The sequence below is a fragment of the Oncorhynchus tshawytscha genome, linkage group LG17 (assembly GCF_018296145.1).
Source record: "Oncorhynchus tshawytscha isolate Ot180627B linkage group LG17, Otsh_v2.0, whole genome shotgun sequence".
Classification (NCBI taxonomy): domain Eukaryota; kingdom Metazoa; phylum Chordata; class Actinopteri; order Salmoniformes; family Salmonidae; genus Oncorhynchus; species Oncorhynchus tshawytscha.
In genome coordinates this window covers 23,250,392-23,270,348 of record NC_056445.1, presented here as the reverse complement: position 1 = coordinate 23,270,348, position 19,957 = coordinate 23,250,392, and the positions used below count along the sequence as shown (strand labels likewise).

The following is a 19,957-nucleotide window of genomic DNA, read 5'->3' as shown; positions in this document are numbered from 1 at the left end:
CAGCTGTCATTGAGCCATGTCTGTACCAATCAGATATGAAGAGGGATATGCAAAGTGAATTCCTGAACAGTGGAGGAGAGAGAGTGTGGTGGACTTAGTGTTGGTTAGCATAAGCCTGGGAAAGTGTTCGTGAGTGGTGAAGGTAGTGTTGGTTAGCACCTTAGCCTGGACCAGTCTGTGAGTGTTGGAGTTAGCATTCGTTAGCACTTTAGCCTGGACCAGTGTTTGTGAGTGGTGGAGTTAGCGTTGGTTAGCGTGTTAGCCTGGACCAGTCTGGGCATTGGAGTTAGCATTCGTTAGCGCCTGGGCCAGTCTCTGTGTGTGTTGGAGTTAGCATACAGTTGGTTAAAACTTGTTAGGCTAGGGGTTCCGCTTTGACAACATCCGCTGAAAAGGCAGAGCGTGAAATTCAAAATGATTTTTTAGAAATATTTAACTTTAATATATTCACAAGTGCAATAAACCAAATTAAAGCTACACTTCTTGTTAATCTACCCATCGTGTCGGATTTCAAAAAAGCTTTACAGCGAAAGCACACCATATGATTATGTTAGGTCAGAGCCTAGTCAGAAAAAAACACATACAGCCATTTACCAGCCAAAGAGAGGAGTCACAAAAAGAAGAAAGATATCAAATTCTTCTCCGCTGTGCAATCTGGTTTCCGAGCCGGTCACAGGTGCACCTCAGCCACGCTCAAGGTACTAAACGATATCATAACCACCATCGATGAAAGACAGTACTGTGCAGCCGTCTTCATCGACCTTGCCAAGGCTTTCGACTCTGTCAATCACCATATTCTTATCGGCAGACTCAGTAGCCTCGATTTTTCTGATGACTGCCTTGCCTGGTTCACCAACTACTTTGCAGACAGAGTTCAGTGTGTCAAATCGGAGGGCATGCTGTCCGGTCCTCTGGCAGTCTCTATGGGGGTGCCACAGGGTTCAATTCTCTGGGCGACTCTTTTCTCTGTATATATCAATGATGTTGCGCTTGCTGCGGGCGATTCCCTGATCCACCTCTACGCAGACGACACCATTCTATATACTTCCGGCCCGTCCTTGGACACTGTGCTATCTAACCTCCAAACGAGCTTCAATGCCATACAACACTCCTTCCGTGGCCTCCAACTGCTCTTACACGCTAGTAAAACCAAATGCTTTTCAACCGTTCGCTGCCTGGTTCCGACCTTGAATATGTGGACATCTATAAGTACCTAGGTGTCTGGCTAGACTGTAAACTCTCCTTCCAAACATCTCCAATCGAAAATCAAATCTAGAGTCGGCTTTCTATTCCGCAACAAAGCCTCCTTCACTCACGCCGCCAAACTTACCCTAGTAAAACTGACTATCCTACCGATCCTCGACTTCGGCGATGTCATCTACAAAATTGCTTCCAACACTCTACTCAGCAAACTGGATGCAGTTTATCACAGTGCCATCCGTTTTGTCACGAAAGCACCTTATACCACCCACCACTGCGACCTGTATGCTCTAGTCGGCTGGCCCTCGCTACATATTAGTCGCCAGACCCACTGGCTCCAGGTCACCTACAAGTCCATGCTAGGTAAAGCTCCGCCTTATCTCAGTTCACTGGTCACGATGGCAACACCCATCCGTAGCACGCGCTCTAGCAGGTGTATCTCACTGATCATCCCTAAAGCCAACACCTCATTTGGCCGCCTTTCGTTCCAGTTCTCTGCTGCCTGTGACTGGAACGAATTGCAAAAATCGCTGAAGTTGGAGACTTTTATCTCCCTCACCAACTTCAAACATCTGCTATCTGAGCAGCTAACCGATCGCTGCAGCTGTACATAGTCTATCGGTAAATAGCCCACCCATTTTTACCTACCTCATCCCCATACTGTTTTTTATTTATTTACTTTTCTGCTCTTTTGCACACCAATATCTCTACCTGTACATGACCTTCTGATCATTTATCACTCCAGTGTTAATCTGCAAAATTGTAATTATTCGCCTACCTCCTCATGCCTTTTGCACACAATGTATATAGACTCCCTTTTTTTCTACTGTGTTATTGACTTGTTAATTGTTTACTCCATGTGTAACTCTCTGTTGTCTGTTCACACTGCTATGCTTTATCTTGGCCAGGTCGCAGTTGCAAATGAGAACTTGTTCTCAACTAGCCTACCTGGTTAAATAAAGGTGAAATCATTTTTTTTTTTTTTTAATTAATCACTAACCTTTGATGATCTTCATCAGATGGCACTCATATGACTTCATGTTACACAATACATGTATGTTTTGTTCGATAAAGTTCATATTTATATCCAAAAGTCTCAGTTTACATTGGCGCGTTATGTTCAGTAATGTTGTGCCTCGAAAACATCCGGCGAATTTGCAGAGAGCCACATCAATTTACAGAATAACTCATCATAAACTTTGATAAAAGATACAAGTGTTATGCACAGAATTATAGATATGCTTCTCCTTTATGCAACCGCTGTGTCATATTTCAAAAAAGCTTTTCGGTAAAAGCAAACCATGCAATAATCTGAGTACGGCGCTCAGACACAAAAACAAGCCGTACAGATACCCGCCATGTTGTGGAGTCAGTAAAAGGTAGAAATAGCATTACAAATATTCACTTACCTTTGATGATCTTCATCAGAATGCACCTTAAGGAATCCCAGTTCCACAATAAATGTTTGTTTTGTTTAATAAAGTCCATCATTTATGTCCAAATACCTCCTTTTGTTAGAGCGTTTAGTTCACATAAGTCCAGGCGAAAATTCATATACGAAAAGTTCAAAAAGTTATATTACAGCTCGTAGAAACATGTCAAACAATGTATAGAATCAATCTTTAGGATGTTTTTAACATAAATCTTCAAAAATGTTCCAATAGGAGAATTCCTTAAGAAATGCAATGGAACGCAGGTCGCTCTGACGGGCGCGCACGTGATCAGCTCATGGCCTTCTGTCAGACCTCTGGTTGAAACAGCTCTCATTGTCTCCCCCTTCACACTAGAAGCCTGAAACAACATTCTAAAGACTGTTAACATCTAGTGGAAGCCTTAGGAAGTGCAATATGACCCCAATAGACACTGTATATTCGATAGGCAATGAGTTGAAAAACTACAAACCTCAGATTTCCCACTTGCTGGTTGGATTTTTCTCAGGTTTTCGCCTGCCATATGAGTTCTGCTATACTCACATTCATCATTCAAACAGTTTTAGAAACTTCAGAGTGTTTTCTATCCAAATCTACTGTTAATATGCATATATTTGCTTTTGGGCTTGAGTAGCAGGTAGTTTACTCTGAGCACGCTTTTTATCCGAACGTGAAAATGTTGTCCCCTATCCCAAACAGGTTAACGCTAGCCTGGTACTGTTTCAGCAGTGGTGTAGTCTCAACACCCCAGGGCCTTTGACACCCTAATAGGTGTGTAATCAAAACCTTAAATCAGTCAGACTCCCCACCCGCACACACTCACACCCACACAATTATGAAAACTAGCTTAGCAAAATCAGAAGTCTTTCTCACAGTTACACAATCTGAAATGGTGCCTATTACCAGTCAGTTCTAGCTGATACAGTAGACAGCAGTGTGTTTCAGCTACAATGTTCTAAAGGGACAAGGGGCAGAGGCAGGTCTGTCTGCTGACTGGCCGGTACTAGGAGTGAAGTGACCTGGGTAATGGCAGGGTGGAGACGTTCCCTGTCGGCTCGTTAGTAAGTACCTGGCAGAAGGTCACTCCACTATCCTCTCTCACTCTGCCGCTCTCTGTCACTCTCGCTCTCCCTGTCACTCTTACTCTCCCTCTTTATCTTTCACTTTCTCTCTGTCAGTCACGCCTCCCTTGCAACTTCTCTTTCCTTAATTATTTTTTTCCTCTAATTCTCTCTCTCACTTTCTCCCTCTCTCCCACTTTCTATCTCCCTCTCCCCCGCTATCTATCTCCCTCTATCTATCTCCCTCTCTCCCACTATCTATCTCCCTCTCTCCCACTACCTATCTCCCTCTCATCCACAATCTATTCTCTCAACATCTCCCTCTCATCCACTATCCATCTCCCTCTCATCCCCTATCTCCCTCTCATCCTCAAAATCTCCCTCTCATCCACTATCTATCTCCCTCAACATCTCTCTCTCCCACTTTCTATCTCCCTCTCCCCCACTATCTATCTCCCTCTATCTATCTCCCTCTCTCCCACTACCTATCTCCCTCTCATCCACAATCTATTCTCTCAACATCTCCCTCTCATCCACTATCCATCTCCCTCTCATCCCCTATCTCCCTCTCATCCACTATCTATCTCCCTCAACATCTCTCTCATCCACTATCTATCTCCCTCTCATCCCCTATCTATCTCACTCTCATCCCCTATCTCCCTCTCATCCACAATCTATTCTCTCAACATCTCCCTCTCATCCACTATCCATCTCCCTCTCATCCCCTATCTCCCTCTCATCCTCAAAATCTCCCTCTCATCCACTATCTATCTCCCTCAACATCTCTCTCTCATCCACTATCTATCTCCCTCAACATCTCTCTCATCCACTATCTATCTCCCTCTCATCCCCTATCTATCTCCCTCTCATCCCCTATCTATCTATCTATCTATCTATCTATCTATCTCCCTCAACATCTCCCTCTCATCCCCTATCTCCCTCTCATCCCCCATCTCCCTCAAAATCTCCCTCTCATCCACTATCTATCTCCCTCTCATCCACTATCTATCTCCCTCTCATCCCCTATCCATCTCCCTCTCATCCCTATCCATCTCCCTCTCATCCCCTATCCATCTCCCTCTCATCCCCTATCCATCTCCCTCTCATCCCCTATCCATCTCCCTCTCATCCCCTATCCATCTCCCTCTCATCCCTATCCATCTCCCTCTCATCCCCTATCCATCTCCCTCTCATCCCCTATCCATCTCCCTCTCATCCCCTATCCATCTCCCTCTCATCCCCTATCCATCTCCCTCTCATCCACTATCCATCTCCCTCTCATCCACTATCCATCTCCCTCTCATCCACTATCCATCTCCCTCTCATCCACTATCCATCTCCCTCTCATCCACTATCCATCTCCCTCTCATCCCCTATCCATCTCCCTCTCATCCACTATCCATCTCCCTCTCATCCACTATCCATCTCCCTCTCATCCACTATCCATCTCCCTCTCATCCACTATCCATCTCCCTCTCATCCACTATCCATCTCCCTCTCATCCACTATCCATCTCCCTCTCATCCACTATCCATCTCCCTCTCATCCACTATCCATCTCCCTCTCATCCACTATCCATCTCCTCTCATCCACTATCCATCTCCCTCTCATCCACTATCCATCTCCCTCTCATCCACTATCCATCTCCCTCTCATCCACTATCCATCTCCCTCTCATCCACTATCCATCTCCCTCTCATCCACTATCCATCTCCCTCTCATCCACTATCCATCTCCCTCTCATCCACTATCCATCTCCCTCTCATCCACTATCCATCTCCTCTCATCCACTATCCATCTCCCTCTCATCCACAATCCATCTCCCTCTCATCCACTATCCATCTCCCTCTCATCCACTATCCATCTCCCTCTCATCCACTATCCATCTCCCTCTCATCCACTATCCATCTCCCTCTCATCCCCTATCTCCCTCTCATCCTCAAAATCTCCCTCTCATCCACTATCCATCTCCCTCAACATCTCTCTCATCCACTATCCATCTCCCTCTCATCCACTATCCATCTCCCTCTCATCCACTATCCATCTCCCTCTCATCCACTATCCATCTCCCTCTCCCTCTCCATCTCCCTCTCATCCACTATCCATCTCCCTCTCATCCACTATCCATCTCCCTCTCATCCACTATCCATCTCCCTCTCATCCACTATCCATCTCCCTCTCATCCACTATCCATCTCCCTCTCATCCACTATCCATCTCCCTCTCATCCACTATCCATCTCCCTCTCATCCACTATCCATCTCCCTCTCATCCACTATCCATCTCCCTCTCATCCACTATCCATCTCCCTCTCATCCACTATCCATCTCCTCTCATCCACAATCCATCTCCCTCTCATCCACTATCCATCTCCCTCTCATCCACTATCCATCTCCCTCTCATCCACTATCCATCTCCCTCTCATCCACTATCCATCTCCCTCTCATCCTCAAAATCTCCCTCTCATCCACTATCCATCTCCTCAACATCTCTCATCCACTATCTATCTCCCTCTCATCCACTATCCATCTCCCTCTCATCCACTATCCATCTCCCTCTCATCCACTATCCATCTCCCTCTCATCCACTATCCATCTCCCTCTCATCCACTATCCATCTCCTCTCATCCACTATCCATCTCCCTCTCATCCACTATCCATCTCCCTCTCATCCACTATCCATCTCCCTCTCATCCACTATCCATCTCCCTCTCATCCACTATCCATCTCCCTCTCATCCACTATCCATCTCCCTCTCATCCCCTATCCATCTCCCTCTCATCCCCTATCCATCTCCCTCTCATCCCTATCCATCTCACTCTCATCCCCTATCTATCTCCCTCTCATCCACAATCTATTCTCTCAACATCTCCCTCTCATCCACTATCCATCTCCCTCTCATCCCTATCCATCTCCCTCTCATCCTCATCCTCAAATCTCCCTCTCATCCACTATCCATCTCCCTCAACATCTCTCTCATCCACTATCCATCTCCCTCTCATCCACTATCCATCTCCCTCTCATCCACTATCCATCTCCCTCTCATCCACTATCCATCTCCCTCTCATCCACTATCCATCTCCCTCTCATCCACTATCCATCTCCCTCTCATCCACTATCCATCTCCCTCTCATCCACTATCCATCTCCCTCTCATCCACTATCCATCTCCCTCTCATCCCCTATCCATCTCCCTCTCATCCCCTATCCATCTCCCTCTCATCCCCTATCTATCTCACTCTCATCCCCTATCTATCTCCCTCTCATCCACAATCTATTCTCTCAACATCTCCCTCTCATCCACTATCCATCTCCCTCTCATCCCCTATCTCCCTCTCATCCTCAAAATCTCCCTCTCATCCACTATCCATCTCCCTCAACATCTCTCTCATCCACTATCCATCTCCCTCTCATCCACTATCCATCTCCCTCTCATCCACTATCCATCTCCCTCTCATCCACTATCCATCTCCCTCTCATCCACTATCCATCTCCCTCTCATCCACTATCCATCTCCCTCTCATCCACTATCCATCTCCCTCTCATCCACTATCTCCCTCAACATCTCCCTCTCATCCACTATCTCTCATCCACTATACATCTCCCTCTCATCCACTATCCATCTTCATCTCATCCCCTATCTATCTCATTCAACATCTCCCTCTCAATCTCCCTCAACATCTCCCTCTCAGTCCCATTAAAGCACTTAGTCTTTCACAGTCTTTCTCTTGTCTTTCCACTCTCCCTTCCACAATCTGCTGCCAAACCAAATACAGATAATCACAGTCCATTGATCATGGTGTCTGTATGTATGCGTGTGTGTGTGTGTGTGAGCAGCACGGTCTGTAAACACAACCCCAGTGGATCAGTGATTGATGTTTTTTTTAAATGTTTTATTTAACCTTTATTTAAGTAGGCAAGTCAGTTAAGAACCAATTCTTATTTACAATGGGGGCCTAGGAACAGTGGGTTAACTGCCTTGTTCAGGGGCAGAACGACAGATTTTTACCTTGTCAGCTAAGGGATTTGATCCAGCAACCTTTCGGTTACTGGACCAACGCTCTAATCACTGGGCTACCTGCCATGTCTAGTTGCCTACTAACAGATGCATGGCAAAGTGATTGTGTGTGTGGGTGCACATGTGTGTGTGTGGGTGTGTGTGTGTGTGTGTGGGTGCACATGTCTTCGCCTGCTTGAAGGTCAAAGGGGAAACAGAGACGCTGACACCGACTATATCAAATCACACACAACCCTCCCTCCACATGTTGTTACATTACAGTCTCATTCTAAAATGGATTAAATTGTTTTTTTTTACCTCATCAATCTATACACAATACCCCATAATGACAAAGCAAAAACAGGTTTTTCCAACATTCTTTTTTAAACATTTTTTAAACCCAACTTAAATATTACATTGACATAAGTATTCAGACCCTTTACTCAGTACTTTGTTGAAGCACCTTTGGCAGCGATTACAGCCTGGAGTCTTCTTGGGTATGACGCTACAAGCTTGGCTCACCTGTATTTGGGGAGTTTCTCCCATTCTTCTCTGCAGATCCTCTCAAGCTCTGTCAGGTTGGATGGGGAGCATCACTGCACAGCTATTGTCAAGTCTCTCCAGAGATGTTCGATCAGGTTCAAGTCTGGCTGTGTGCTACCACCACCATGCTTCACAGTGGGATAGTATAGGCCAACTGATGAGCGGTGTCTGGCTTCCTCCAGATGTGACGCTTGGCATTCAGGCCAAAGAGTTCAATCTCGGTTTCATCAGACCAGAGAATCTTGTTTCTTTAGTTCTTTAGGCCTTTTAGCAAATGGGCTGTCATGTGCCTTTTACTGAAGCGTGGCTTCGTTCTGGCCACTCTACCATAAAGGCCTGATAGGTGGAGTGCTGCAGAGGTGGTTGTCCTTCTGGAAGGTTCTCCCATCTCCACAGAGGTACTCTGTCAGGTTCTTGGTCATCTCCCTGATCAAGGCCCTTCTCCCTCGATTGCTCAATTTGGGCGGGCGGACAGCTCTAGGAAGAGTCTTGGTGATTCCAAACTTCTTCCATTTAAGAATGATGGAGGCCACTGTGTTCTTGCGGACCTTCAATGCTGGCGACATCTTTTGGTACCCTTCCCCAGATCTGTGCCTTGACACAATCCTGTCTCTGAGCTCTATGGACAATTTCTTTGACCTCATGGATGGGTTTTGCTCTGACATGCACTGTCAACTGTGGTACCATATATAAACAGGTGTGTGCCTTTCCAAATCATGCTGAATCAATTGAATTTACCACAGGTGGACTGCAGTCAAGATGATATATTTCTAGAATGATCAATGGAAACAGGATGCACCTGAACTCAATTTCGAGTCTCATAGCAAATACTTATAGAATAGAATACTTATGTAAATAAGGTATTTCTGTTTTTATTTTTAATACAGTCTATGACTGGGATGGCTGGAGTCTTTTACAGTTTTTAGGGCCTTCCTCTGACAATGCCTGGTATAGAGGTCCTGGATGGCAGGAAGCTTGGCCCCAGTGATGTACTGGGCTGTACGCACTACCCTCTGTAGTGCCTTGCGGTCGGAGGCCGACCGGTTGCCATACCAGGCAGTGATGCAACCGGTCAGGATGCTCTCAATGGTGCAGCTGTAGAACCTTTTGAGGATCTGAGGACCCATGCCAAATCTTTTCAGTCTCCTGAGGGGGAATAGGTTTTGTTGTGCCCTCTTCACGCCGTGCCCTCTTATCTGCAAACCATGCTTCTACATCCACTCAACCTCTCTATGTCACCTATATCTACGTCTAATCTATAGTATGCACAGGCAGACAGGCAAGTCTGCCTTATCAACACTCTTCCGTGTGTCTGTTCGTTTGAGATGGGGAGCGTGTGTGTGTTCACACGTTTGTGTGTAACTGTGTTATCTACAATACATCCAGTCTGGACATGGTAGATCACTGGAGCTGGAGAGAGAGACTGGCAGCACCACGGGAGATAGAAGACTAAGGTTTATCAGGGAAATGTCTCAAGGAAGGTGTCAAAGGTCTACATACATGTGTGCGATCGAGCACACACACAAGGTCTCAATGTCCCTGATAACCAGCCCATGCTATCTGTGCATCACCAGTGTGTTTGGAGAGAGAGAAGACAGTCTGATAAATTAACCAGAGGGGAGGGAGAGAGAAAAGGACAGAACGAGAGATTGGGATGGAGGAGCAGTCAGGTAACTCGAGATCCAAGGGGTTATTCGACGTGTGTCCAGGTCCCAGGATGTCAGGAGATGCTATCAAAACCGGGCACTAGGGGTAACAGTGCACGTTATTATCATCAAGTAGGGTTGTGGTTTGCTAGTGAGGTGGGGTTGGCGGATGGGCTCTCTTTCCATAACCATTCTGAATTAATGCCTAAACTTAAACATTGAGAGGTTTGAGCAAACAGGAAATTAGTGTGAGTGGCATCGTGTGCATATGGTGTGTGTGTCTGTGTATAGGTATGTACAATTGAAGTCGGAAGTTTACACCTTAGCCAAACACATTTAAACTCAGTTTCATGATTCCTGACATTATTTCCTCGTAAAAATTCCCTGTCTTAGGTCAGTTAGGATCAGCGCCTTATTTTAAGAATGTGAAATGTCAGAATAATAGTAGAGAGAATGATTTATTTCAGCTTTTATTTCTTTCATCACATTCCCAGTGAGTCAGAAGTTTACATACACTCAATTAGTATTTGGTAGCATTGCCTTTACATTTTTTAACTTGGGTCAAAAGTTTCGGGTAGCCTTCCACAAGCTTCCCACAATAAGTTGGGTGAATTTTGGCCCATTCCTCCTGGTGTAACTGAGTCAGGTTTGTAGTTCTCCTTGCTCGCAAACACTTTCTCAGTTCTGCCCACAACGTTTCTATAGGATTGAGGTCAGGGCTTTGTGATGGACACTCAAATACCTTGACTTTGTTGTCCTTAAGCCATTTTTCCACAACTTTGGAAGTATGCTTGGGGTCATTGTCCATTTGGAAGACCCATTTGCGACCAAGCTTTAACTTCCTGACTGATGTCTTGAGATGATGCTTCAATATATCCACATAATTTTCCTTCCTCATGGTGTCATCTATTTTGTGAAGTGCACCAGTCCCTCCTGCAGCAAAGCACCCCCACAACATGATGCTGCCACCCCCGTGCTTCACGGTTGGGATGGTTTTCTTTGGCTTGCAAGCCTCCCCCATTTCCCTCCAAACATAACGATGGTCATTATGGCCAAACAGATCTATTTTGGTTTCATCAGACCAGAGGACATTTCTCCAAAAAGTATGATCTTTGTCCCCATGTGCAGTTGTAAACCGTAGTCTGGCCTTTTTTGGAGGTTTTGGAGTAGTGGCTTCTTCCTTGCTGAGCGGCCTTTCAGGTTATGTCGATATAGGACTTGTTTTACTGTGGATAGAGATGCTTTTGTACCTGTTTCCTCCAGCATCTTCACAAGGTCCTTTGCTGTTGTTCTGGGATTGATTTGCACTTTTCGCACCAAAGTACGTTCATCTCTAGGAGACAGAACGCGTCTCCTTCCTGAGCGGTATGACGGCTGCGTGGTACCATGGTGTTTATACTTGCATACTAGTGTTTGTACAGATTAACGTGGTACCTTCAGGCATTTGGAAATTGCTCCCAAGGATGAACCAGACTTGTGTAGGTCTACAATTTTTTTTCTTAGGTCTTGGCTGATTTCTTTTGATTTCCACATGATGTCAAGCAAAGAGCCACTGAGCTGAGTTTAAAGGTAGGCCTTGAAATACATCCACAGGTACACCTCCAATTGACTCAAATTATGTCAATTAGCCTATCGGAAGCTTCTAACGCCATTACATCATTTCCTGGAATTTTACAAGCTTTTTAAAGGCACAGTCAACTTAGTGTATGTAAACTTCTGACCCACTGGAATTGTGATACAGTGAATTATAAGTGAAATAATCTGTCTGTGAACAATTGTTGGAAAAATTACTTGTGTCATGCACAAAGTAGATATCCTAACCGACTTTCCAAAACTATAGTTTGTTAACAAGAAATGTGTGGAGTGGTTGAAAAATGAGTTTTAATGACTCTAACCTAAGTGTATGTAAACGTCCAACTTCAACTGTATATGTGTGTGTGTATATATATATATATATATATATATATCTGTGTGTGTGTGTGTGTGTGTGTGTATGTGTGTGTGTGTGTGTGTAGAAGCAACATGCCTAGTGGGGTGTCATCACAGGGTGGTGACTAGTACTGTGTGATTGTCTGGTAAACAACAACACCCCTGCCCTGTCTCCCCCCCCACACACACACGGCTTAGCAGTGAAGTCAGACATTTAGCCAGTGGGGTGTAGGAACAGCGGTACGGCCTCAAGTCTTCAGATCATTGAGATGATAACACCCCTGACAAAGACTTCCAGACAGACACCACACACATCTCCCCTCTTTATCTTCTCATCCCTTTGTCACATCCCTCCTTTTTTCTGCTCCTGTCTTCTCCAGTCAGAGATCAAGAGCTTTAGGGGATCTAACATGGCCAGACGGCAGAACAGATCAGAAAGGAGAATAAAGAACGACGAGAACAAAAGTTATTCACATCGACATGAGCCCTGGTGATGATGGGACAAAATCCCCCTAGATACTGATCTAATGTCTGTTTTTCTATTCCCTCCCTTGTGGTTACAATTAGAATTTAGGGAGGGAAAGCTGATCCTAGATCTGTCCCCAAGGGCACCAGTTTTTATTTATCATTTTTTATTTAATCTTTATTTAACTCGGCAAGTCAGTTAAGAACAAATTCTTATTTACAATCATGGCCTACACCGGTCAAACCCGGAAGACGCTGGGCCAATTGTGCGCCGCCCTATGGGACTCCTAATCACGGCCAGTTGTGATACAGCCTGTGTTAAAGCTCTATTGACTACACAGATTGTATTACACAACAGATGAACTAGCCAGATGGAGCAATGATATGAAAGTAAATCAAGTTTCAAGAATGAATCATGGAATCTAATACTCTAGCATGTTATTAGGCTGGTGCATATTCTGCTCTTTAATAGTGTATTTCACTCTGAGAACACACAGCAGTAGCAGGGAATGCCTGCTAAATATAAATATGCAAATGTAAACATTTAAAATAGACAATGTGTGCACGTTGGGGTTGGGGGGGTCTATGTGTGTTTGTGAGAGAGGTAGATATTGAACCCTGCTGCAGCAACCGTAAACTCCTGTCTTCAACAAGCCAGGCGCCAAGTATTCCTTCACACTACAATGATGTGTGTGTGTGTGATACTAGCATCACACTGCACTGGAAAAATAAGGAGAGAGACAGAGAGACAGACAGAGACAGAGAGACAGAGAGACAGTGAATGAGAGAGAGAGGCAAAGAGGGCCTCAATATGGAAGCCACACATACGCCCAGGTAGTGTGCGGGCAAACAGTCCCAACCCCCACTCTCACACTCGCCCAAGCCAATGGCATGTACCAGATGCTCAGCAGGCTCTGCTCACACTTACTGGCCTGAGGCCAAACCACGACCAACAACAATTGTCACTCTATGGAACAAAAAGCCTTCACTATATCATCCTGGAATATCCAAGGCCTGAGGTCATCTGCCTTTGGCCGAAAGAGCAGGAACCCGGACTTCACCAAAGAAATACAGACATTGTCATCCTGCAAGAAACCTGGTATAGAGGAGACGGACCCACTGGTTGCCCTCTAGGTTACAGAGAGCTGGTAGTCCCATCCACCAAACTACCAGGTGTGAAACAGGGAAGGGACTCAGGGGGTATGCTAATTTGGTATAGAGCAGACCTAACTCACTCCATTAAATTAATCAAAACAGGAACATTCTACATTTGGCTAGAAATTCAAAAGGAAATTATCCGAACAGAGAAAAATGTCCTCCTGTGTGCTACCTATATCCCCCCACTAGAATCCCCATACTTTAATGAAGACAGCTTCTCCATCCTGGAGGGGGAAACCAATCATTTCCAGGCCCAGGGACATGTACTAGTCTGAGGCGACCTAAATGCCAGAACCGGACAAGAACCTGACACCCTCAGCACACAGGGGGACAAACACCTGCCTGGAGGTGACAGCATTCCCTCCCAAATATGCCCCCCTAGGCACAACTATGACAACATAACCAACAAAAACGGGTCACAACTCCTGCAGCTCTGTCACACGCTGGGTATGTACATAGTCAACGGTAGGCTTCGAGGGGACTCCTATGGTAGGTACACATATAGCTCATCTCTTGGCAGTAGTACTGTAGACTACTTTATCACTGACCTCAACCCAGAGTCTCTCAGAGCGTTCACAGTCAGCCCACTGACACCCCTATCAGACCACTGCAAAATCACAGTCTACTTAAACAGAGCAATACTCAATCATGAGGCATCAAAGCCAAAGGAACTGAGTAACATTAAGAAATGATATAGATGGAAGGAATGCAGTTTGGAAACCTACCAAAAAACAATTAGGCAACCACAAATTCAATCCCTTTTAGACAATTTCCTGGGTAAAACATTCCACTGTAATAGTGAAGGTGTAAACTTGGCAGTAGAAAATCTCAACAGTATATTTGACCTCTCAGCTTCCCTATCAAATCTAAAAATCTCAAATAGAAAACCGAAGAAAATGAACAACAATGACAAATGGTTTGATGAAGAATGCAAAAATCTAAGAAAGAAATTGAGAAACCTGTCCAACCAAAAGCATAGAGACCCGGAAAACCTGAGTACGCCTTCACTATGGTGAATCACTAAAACAATACAGAAATACACTACGGAAAAAGAAGGAACAGCATGTCAGAAATCAGCTCAATGTAATTGAAGAATCCATAGACTCTAACCACTTCTGGGAAAATTGGAAAACACTAAACAAACAACACGAAGAATTATCTATCCAAAATGGAGATGTATGGGTAAACCACTTCTCCAATCTTTTGGCTCTATAACAAAGAATAAAGAGCAAAGACATATACATGATCAAATACAGATCTTAGAATCAACTATTAAAGACTACCAGAACCCACTGGATTCACCAATTACCTTGAACGAGTTACAGGACAAAATAAAAACCCTCCAACCCAAAAAGGCCTGTGGTGTTGATGGTATCCTCAATGAAATGATCAAATATACAGACAACAAATTCCAATTGGCTATACTAAAACTCTTTAACATCATCCTTAGCTCTGGCATCTTCCCCAATATTTGGAACCAAGGACTGATCACCCCAATCCACAAAAGTGGAGACAAATTTGACCCCAATAACTACCGTGGAATATGCGTCAACAGTAACCTTGGGAACATCCTCTGCATTATCATTAACAGCAGACTCGTACATTTCCTCAATGAAAACAATGTTCTGAGCAAATGTCAAATTGGCTTTTTACCAAATTACCGTACAACAGACCATGTATTCACCCTGCACACCCTAATTGACAACCAAACAAACCAAAACAAAGGCAAAGTCTTCTCATGCTTTGTTGATTTAAAAAAAGCCTTCGATTCAATTTGGAATGAGGGTCTTCTATACAAACTGATGGAAAGTGTTGTTGGGGGTAAAACATACGACATTATAAAATCCATGTACACAAACAACAAGTGTGCGGTTAAAATTGGCAAAAAACACACACATTTCTTCACAAAGGGTCGTGGGGTTAGACAGGGATGCAGCTTAAGCCCCACCCTCTTCAACATATATATCAACGAATTGGCGCGGGCTCTAGAAAAGTCTGCAGCACCCGGCCTCACCCTACTAGAATCCAAAGTCAAATGTCTGCTGTTTGCTGATGATCTGGTGCTTCTGTCACCAACCAAGGAGGGCCTACAGCAGCACCTAGATCTTATGCACAGATTCTGTCAGACCTGGGCCCTGACAGTAAATCTCAGTAAGACCAAAATAATGGTGTTCCAAAAAAGGTCCAGTCACCAGGGCCACAAATACAAATTCCATCTAGACACAGTTGCCCTAGAGCACACAAAAAAACTATACATACCTTGGCCTAAACATCAGCGCCACAGGTAACTTCCACAAAGCTGTGAACGATCTGAGAGACAAGGCAAGAAGGGCATTCTATGCCATCAAAAGGAACATACATTTCAACATACCAATTAGGATTTGGCAAAAAATACTTGAATCAGTCATAGAGCCCATTGCCCTTTATGGTTGTGAGGTCTGGGGTCCGCTCACCAACCAAGACTTCACAAAATGGGACAAACACCAAATTGAGACTCTGCACGCAGAATTCTTCAAAAATATCCTCTGTGTACAACGTAGAACACCAAATAATGAATGCAGAGCAGAATTAGGCCGATACCCACTAATTATCAAAATCCAGAAAAGAGCCGTTAAATTCTATAACCACCTAAAAGGAAGCGATTCCCAAACCTTCCATAACAAAGCCATCACCTACAGAGAGATGAACCTGGAGAAGAGTCCCCTAAGCAAGCTGGTCCTGGGGCTCTGTTCACAAACACAAACACACCCTACAGAGCCCCAGGACAGCAGCACAATTAGACCCAACTAAATCATGAGAAAACAAAAAGATAATTACTTGACACATTGGAAAGAATTAACAAAAAAACAGAGCAAACTAGAATGCTATTTGGCCCTAAACAGAGAGTACACAGCGGCAGAATACCTGATAACTGTGACTGACCCAAAATTAAAGAAAGCTTTGACTATGTACAGACTCAGAGAGCATAGCCTTGCTATTGAGAAAGGCCGCCGTAGGCAGACATGGCTCTCAAGAGAAGACAGGCTATGTGCTCACTGCCCACAAAATGAGGTGGAAACTGAGCTGCACTTCCTAACCTCCTGTCCAATGTATGACCATATTAGAGAGACATATTTCCCTCAGATTACACAGATCCACAAAGAATTCAAAAACAAATCCAATTTTGATAAACTCCCATATGTACTGGGTGAAATTCTACAGTGTGCCATCACAGCAGCAAGATTTGTGACCTGTTGCCACGAGAAAAGGGCAACCAGTGAAGAACAAACACCATTGTAAATACAACCCATATTTATGCTTATTTATTTTATCTTGTGTCCTTTAACCATTTTTACATTGTTTAAACACTGTATATATATATAATATGACATTTGTAATGTCTTTATTGTTTTGAAACTTCTGTGTAATGTTTACTGTTAAGTTTTATTGTTTATTTCACTTTATATATTCACTTTATATATTATCTACCTCATTTGCTTTGGCAATGTTAACACATGTTTCCCATGCCAATAAAGCCCTTGAATTGAATTGAATTGACAGAGAGAGAGAGACAGACAGAGAGACAGAGACAGAGAGACAGAGACAGAGAGACAGAGACAGAGAGAGAGACAGAGAGAGAGACAGAGAGAGAGACAGAGAGAGAGACAGAGACAGAGACAGAGAGAGAGACAGAGAGAGAGACAGAGAGAGAGAGACAGAGAGAGAGAGACAGAGAGAGAGAGACAGAGAGAGAGAAATAGAGAGAAAGAAAGAGAGCAAGAAAGATATGAGATACACAAAGAAAGAGAGAGCGATACAAAAAGAGAGAGAGAGAGATACAAAGAGAGAGAGAGAGAGATACAAAGAGAGAGAGAGAGAGATACAAAGAGAGAGAGAGAGACAAAGAGAGAGAGAGAGAGATACAAAGAGAGAGAGAGAGAGATACAAAGAGAGAGGTTGTCATTGCGACATGATACATTGAATAAAAACATTACTGTACTAGAACTGCATATTCTTCCAATGTGAAAGACCTATTACCTTCTGCTAAGATCACTTTAGAGGTCACAGCTATTTGTGGTCCCACATCCCTACACAGCTTCACTCAACCAAATACACCATTCACCTTGTGTGTGTGTGTGTGTGTTTGTGTGGCGCGGGGGAGGTTTACATTATGTGGCTCACCTGTGGGCGGATGACTCTGTCAATGCTCTTCAGGGCAGTGTCTGGGGAGGGGGGAGAGCAGTCTGGAGTAGGCCCCGTCGGTGAGGAGCTGTTCCTATGGTTACACAGCTCCGGCTCAGTCACCATCACCTGGGGAGAGTGGCCTTGAAAGAGAGACAGAGCGAGAAAGAGAGAGAGGGGGTGGGGGAGAGGAGAGAGAGAGAGAGCGAGACAAGAGAAGGGGGGGGTAGATTTAATTAAGACTGGATCAAACGAAGAGGAATCCAAACAGAGAGACAGAACAGCAGGTACCCATGGAGGGGCAAGGCTGCAATGCATTTCCACTGGAGTTCGTTCAGATGTGAACCTCCGATGTGGCAACTGCCATGTGCGCTCAAATTGCCAACCAACTGAGCACATCTTTCTGTCTTAACTGTGTCTCTCTCTCTCACACACACACACACACACACACACACACACACACACACACACACACACACACACACACACGGAGATGAGGACTCAGATGTCAGAGTTGATTTCCCCAGTGTGTGATCAGTTAGGGAGAAAATAAGAAAAGAGAGGGAGGAGAGGAAAGAGAGGGAGGAAAGAGAGGGAGGAGAGGAAAGAGAGGGAGGAAAGAGAGGGAGGAGAGGAAAGAGAGGGAGGGAGGAAAGAGAGGGAGGAGAGGAAAGAGAGGGAGGAGAGGAAAGAGAGGGAGGAAAGAGAGGGAGGAAAGAGAGGGAGGAGAGGAAAGAGAGGGAGGGAGGAAAGAGAGGGAGGAGAGGAAAGAGAGGGAGGAAAGAGAGGGAGGAGAGGAAAGAGAGGGAGGGAGGAAAGAGGGAGGAGAGGAAAGAGAGGGAGGAGAGGAAAGAGAGGGAGGAGAGGAAAGAGAGGGAGGAGAGGAAAGAGAGGGAGGGAGGAAAGAGAGGGAGGAGAGGAAAGAGAGGGAGGAAAGAGAGGGAGGAGAGGAAAGAGAGGGAGGGAGGAAAGAGAGGGAGGAGAGGAAAGAGAGGGAGGAAAGAGAGGGAGGAGAGGAAAGAGGGGGAGGGAGGAAAGAGAGGGAGGAGAGGAAAGAGAGGGAGGAGAGGAAAGAGAGGGAGGAGAGGAAAGAGAGGGAGGAGAGGAAAGAGAGGGAGGAAAGAGAGGGAGGAGAGGAAAGAGAGGGAGGAAAGAGAGGGAGGAGAGGAAAGAGAGGGAGGAAAGAGAGGGAGGAGAGGAAAGAGAGGGAGGAGAAACGAGTGCAGAGGGTGGACAGAATCGAATTTCTCACCCACATTAAAGGGAAAAACCATCCATTTCAATCAGCAGTCAACAAGAGAGACGTACACACACTCCCACAAGTGTGTGTGTGTATGTGTGCCCGTGCATGTGTAGTCTATCCGTCAGTCCTTGTCGTGCTACACAAACGTACAGACGCTCAAATATTTGTCCAATTATACCTTGACACAGACATGGGGAATCACACAGAGGTATCCTTTTCAAGAGGACCAGGAGGACACGTTATCTCCAGGTATCCTTCTCAAGAGGACCAGGAGGACACGTTATCTCCAGGTATCCTTCTCAAGAGGACCAGGAGGACACGTTATCTCCAGGTATCCTTCTCAAGAGGACCAGGAGGACACGTTATGTCCCGGGGGTCAAAACAAAAAAGTGGCCTAATTAAGTACCTGTAGTAATTAGTAGCATTCTGTGTTTTCCCATGCAAAAGTGATTGCTTTTGATAAACACACTTCTCTGCCTTTCCAATGAAAAATGATTAGAACAAAAAATGTATACAGTACCTGTCAAAAGTTTGGACACACCTGCTCATTCCAGGGTTTTTCTTTAATCTTACAATGTTCTACATTTTAGAATAATAGTGAAGACATCAAATCATGGAATCATGTGTGCAAAGCTGTCATTAAGGCAAAGGGTGGCTACTTTGAAGAATCTAAAATATATTTTGATTTGTTGAACACTTTATTGATTACTACATGATTCCATATGTGTTATTTCATAGCTTTGATGTCTTCACTATTATTCTACAATGTAGAAAATAGTCTTTATCTGCTGAGTTTATATTTTAGTAATAAGCATTTCACTACACCCGCAATAACATCTGATAAATATATGTATGCGACCAATAAAATCTCTGTTCTTGGAGAGATACCATCCTGTAGGTTAACTCCAACCCTGTTCCTGTAGAGCTACCGTCCTGTAGGTTTTAACTCCAACCCTGTTCCTGGAGAGATACCATCCTGTAGGTTTTAACTCCAACCCTGTTCCTGTAGAGATACCATCCTGTAGGTTAACTCAAACCCTGTTCCTGGAGAGATACCGTCCTGTAGGTTTTAACTCCAACCCTGTTCCTGTAGAGATACCATCCTGTAGGTTAACTCCAACCCTGTTC

General features: G+C 44.7%; 1 protein-coding gene across 1 annotated transcript in view; it reads right to left on the bottom strand.

Moving 5' to 3' along the window:
- The window catches only part of LOC112237188 (ankyrin repeat and sterile alpha motif domain-containing protein 1B), a 394,948-nt gene that overhangs the window by 149,996 nt on the left and 224,995 nt on the right, over positions 1–19,957 (bottom strand). The window contains 1 exon segment of the mRNA XM_042299987.1: positions 17,587–17,729. Within this exon segment, the coding sequence (XP_042155921.1) occupies positions 17,587–17,729 (143 nt within the window).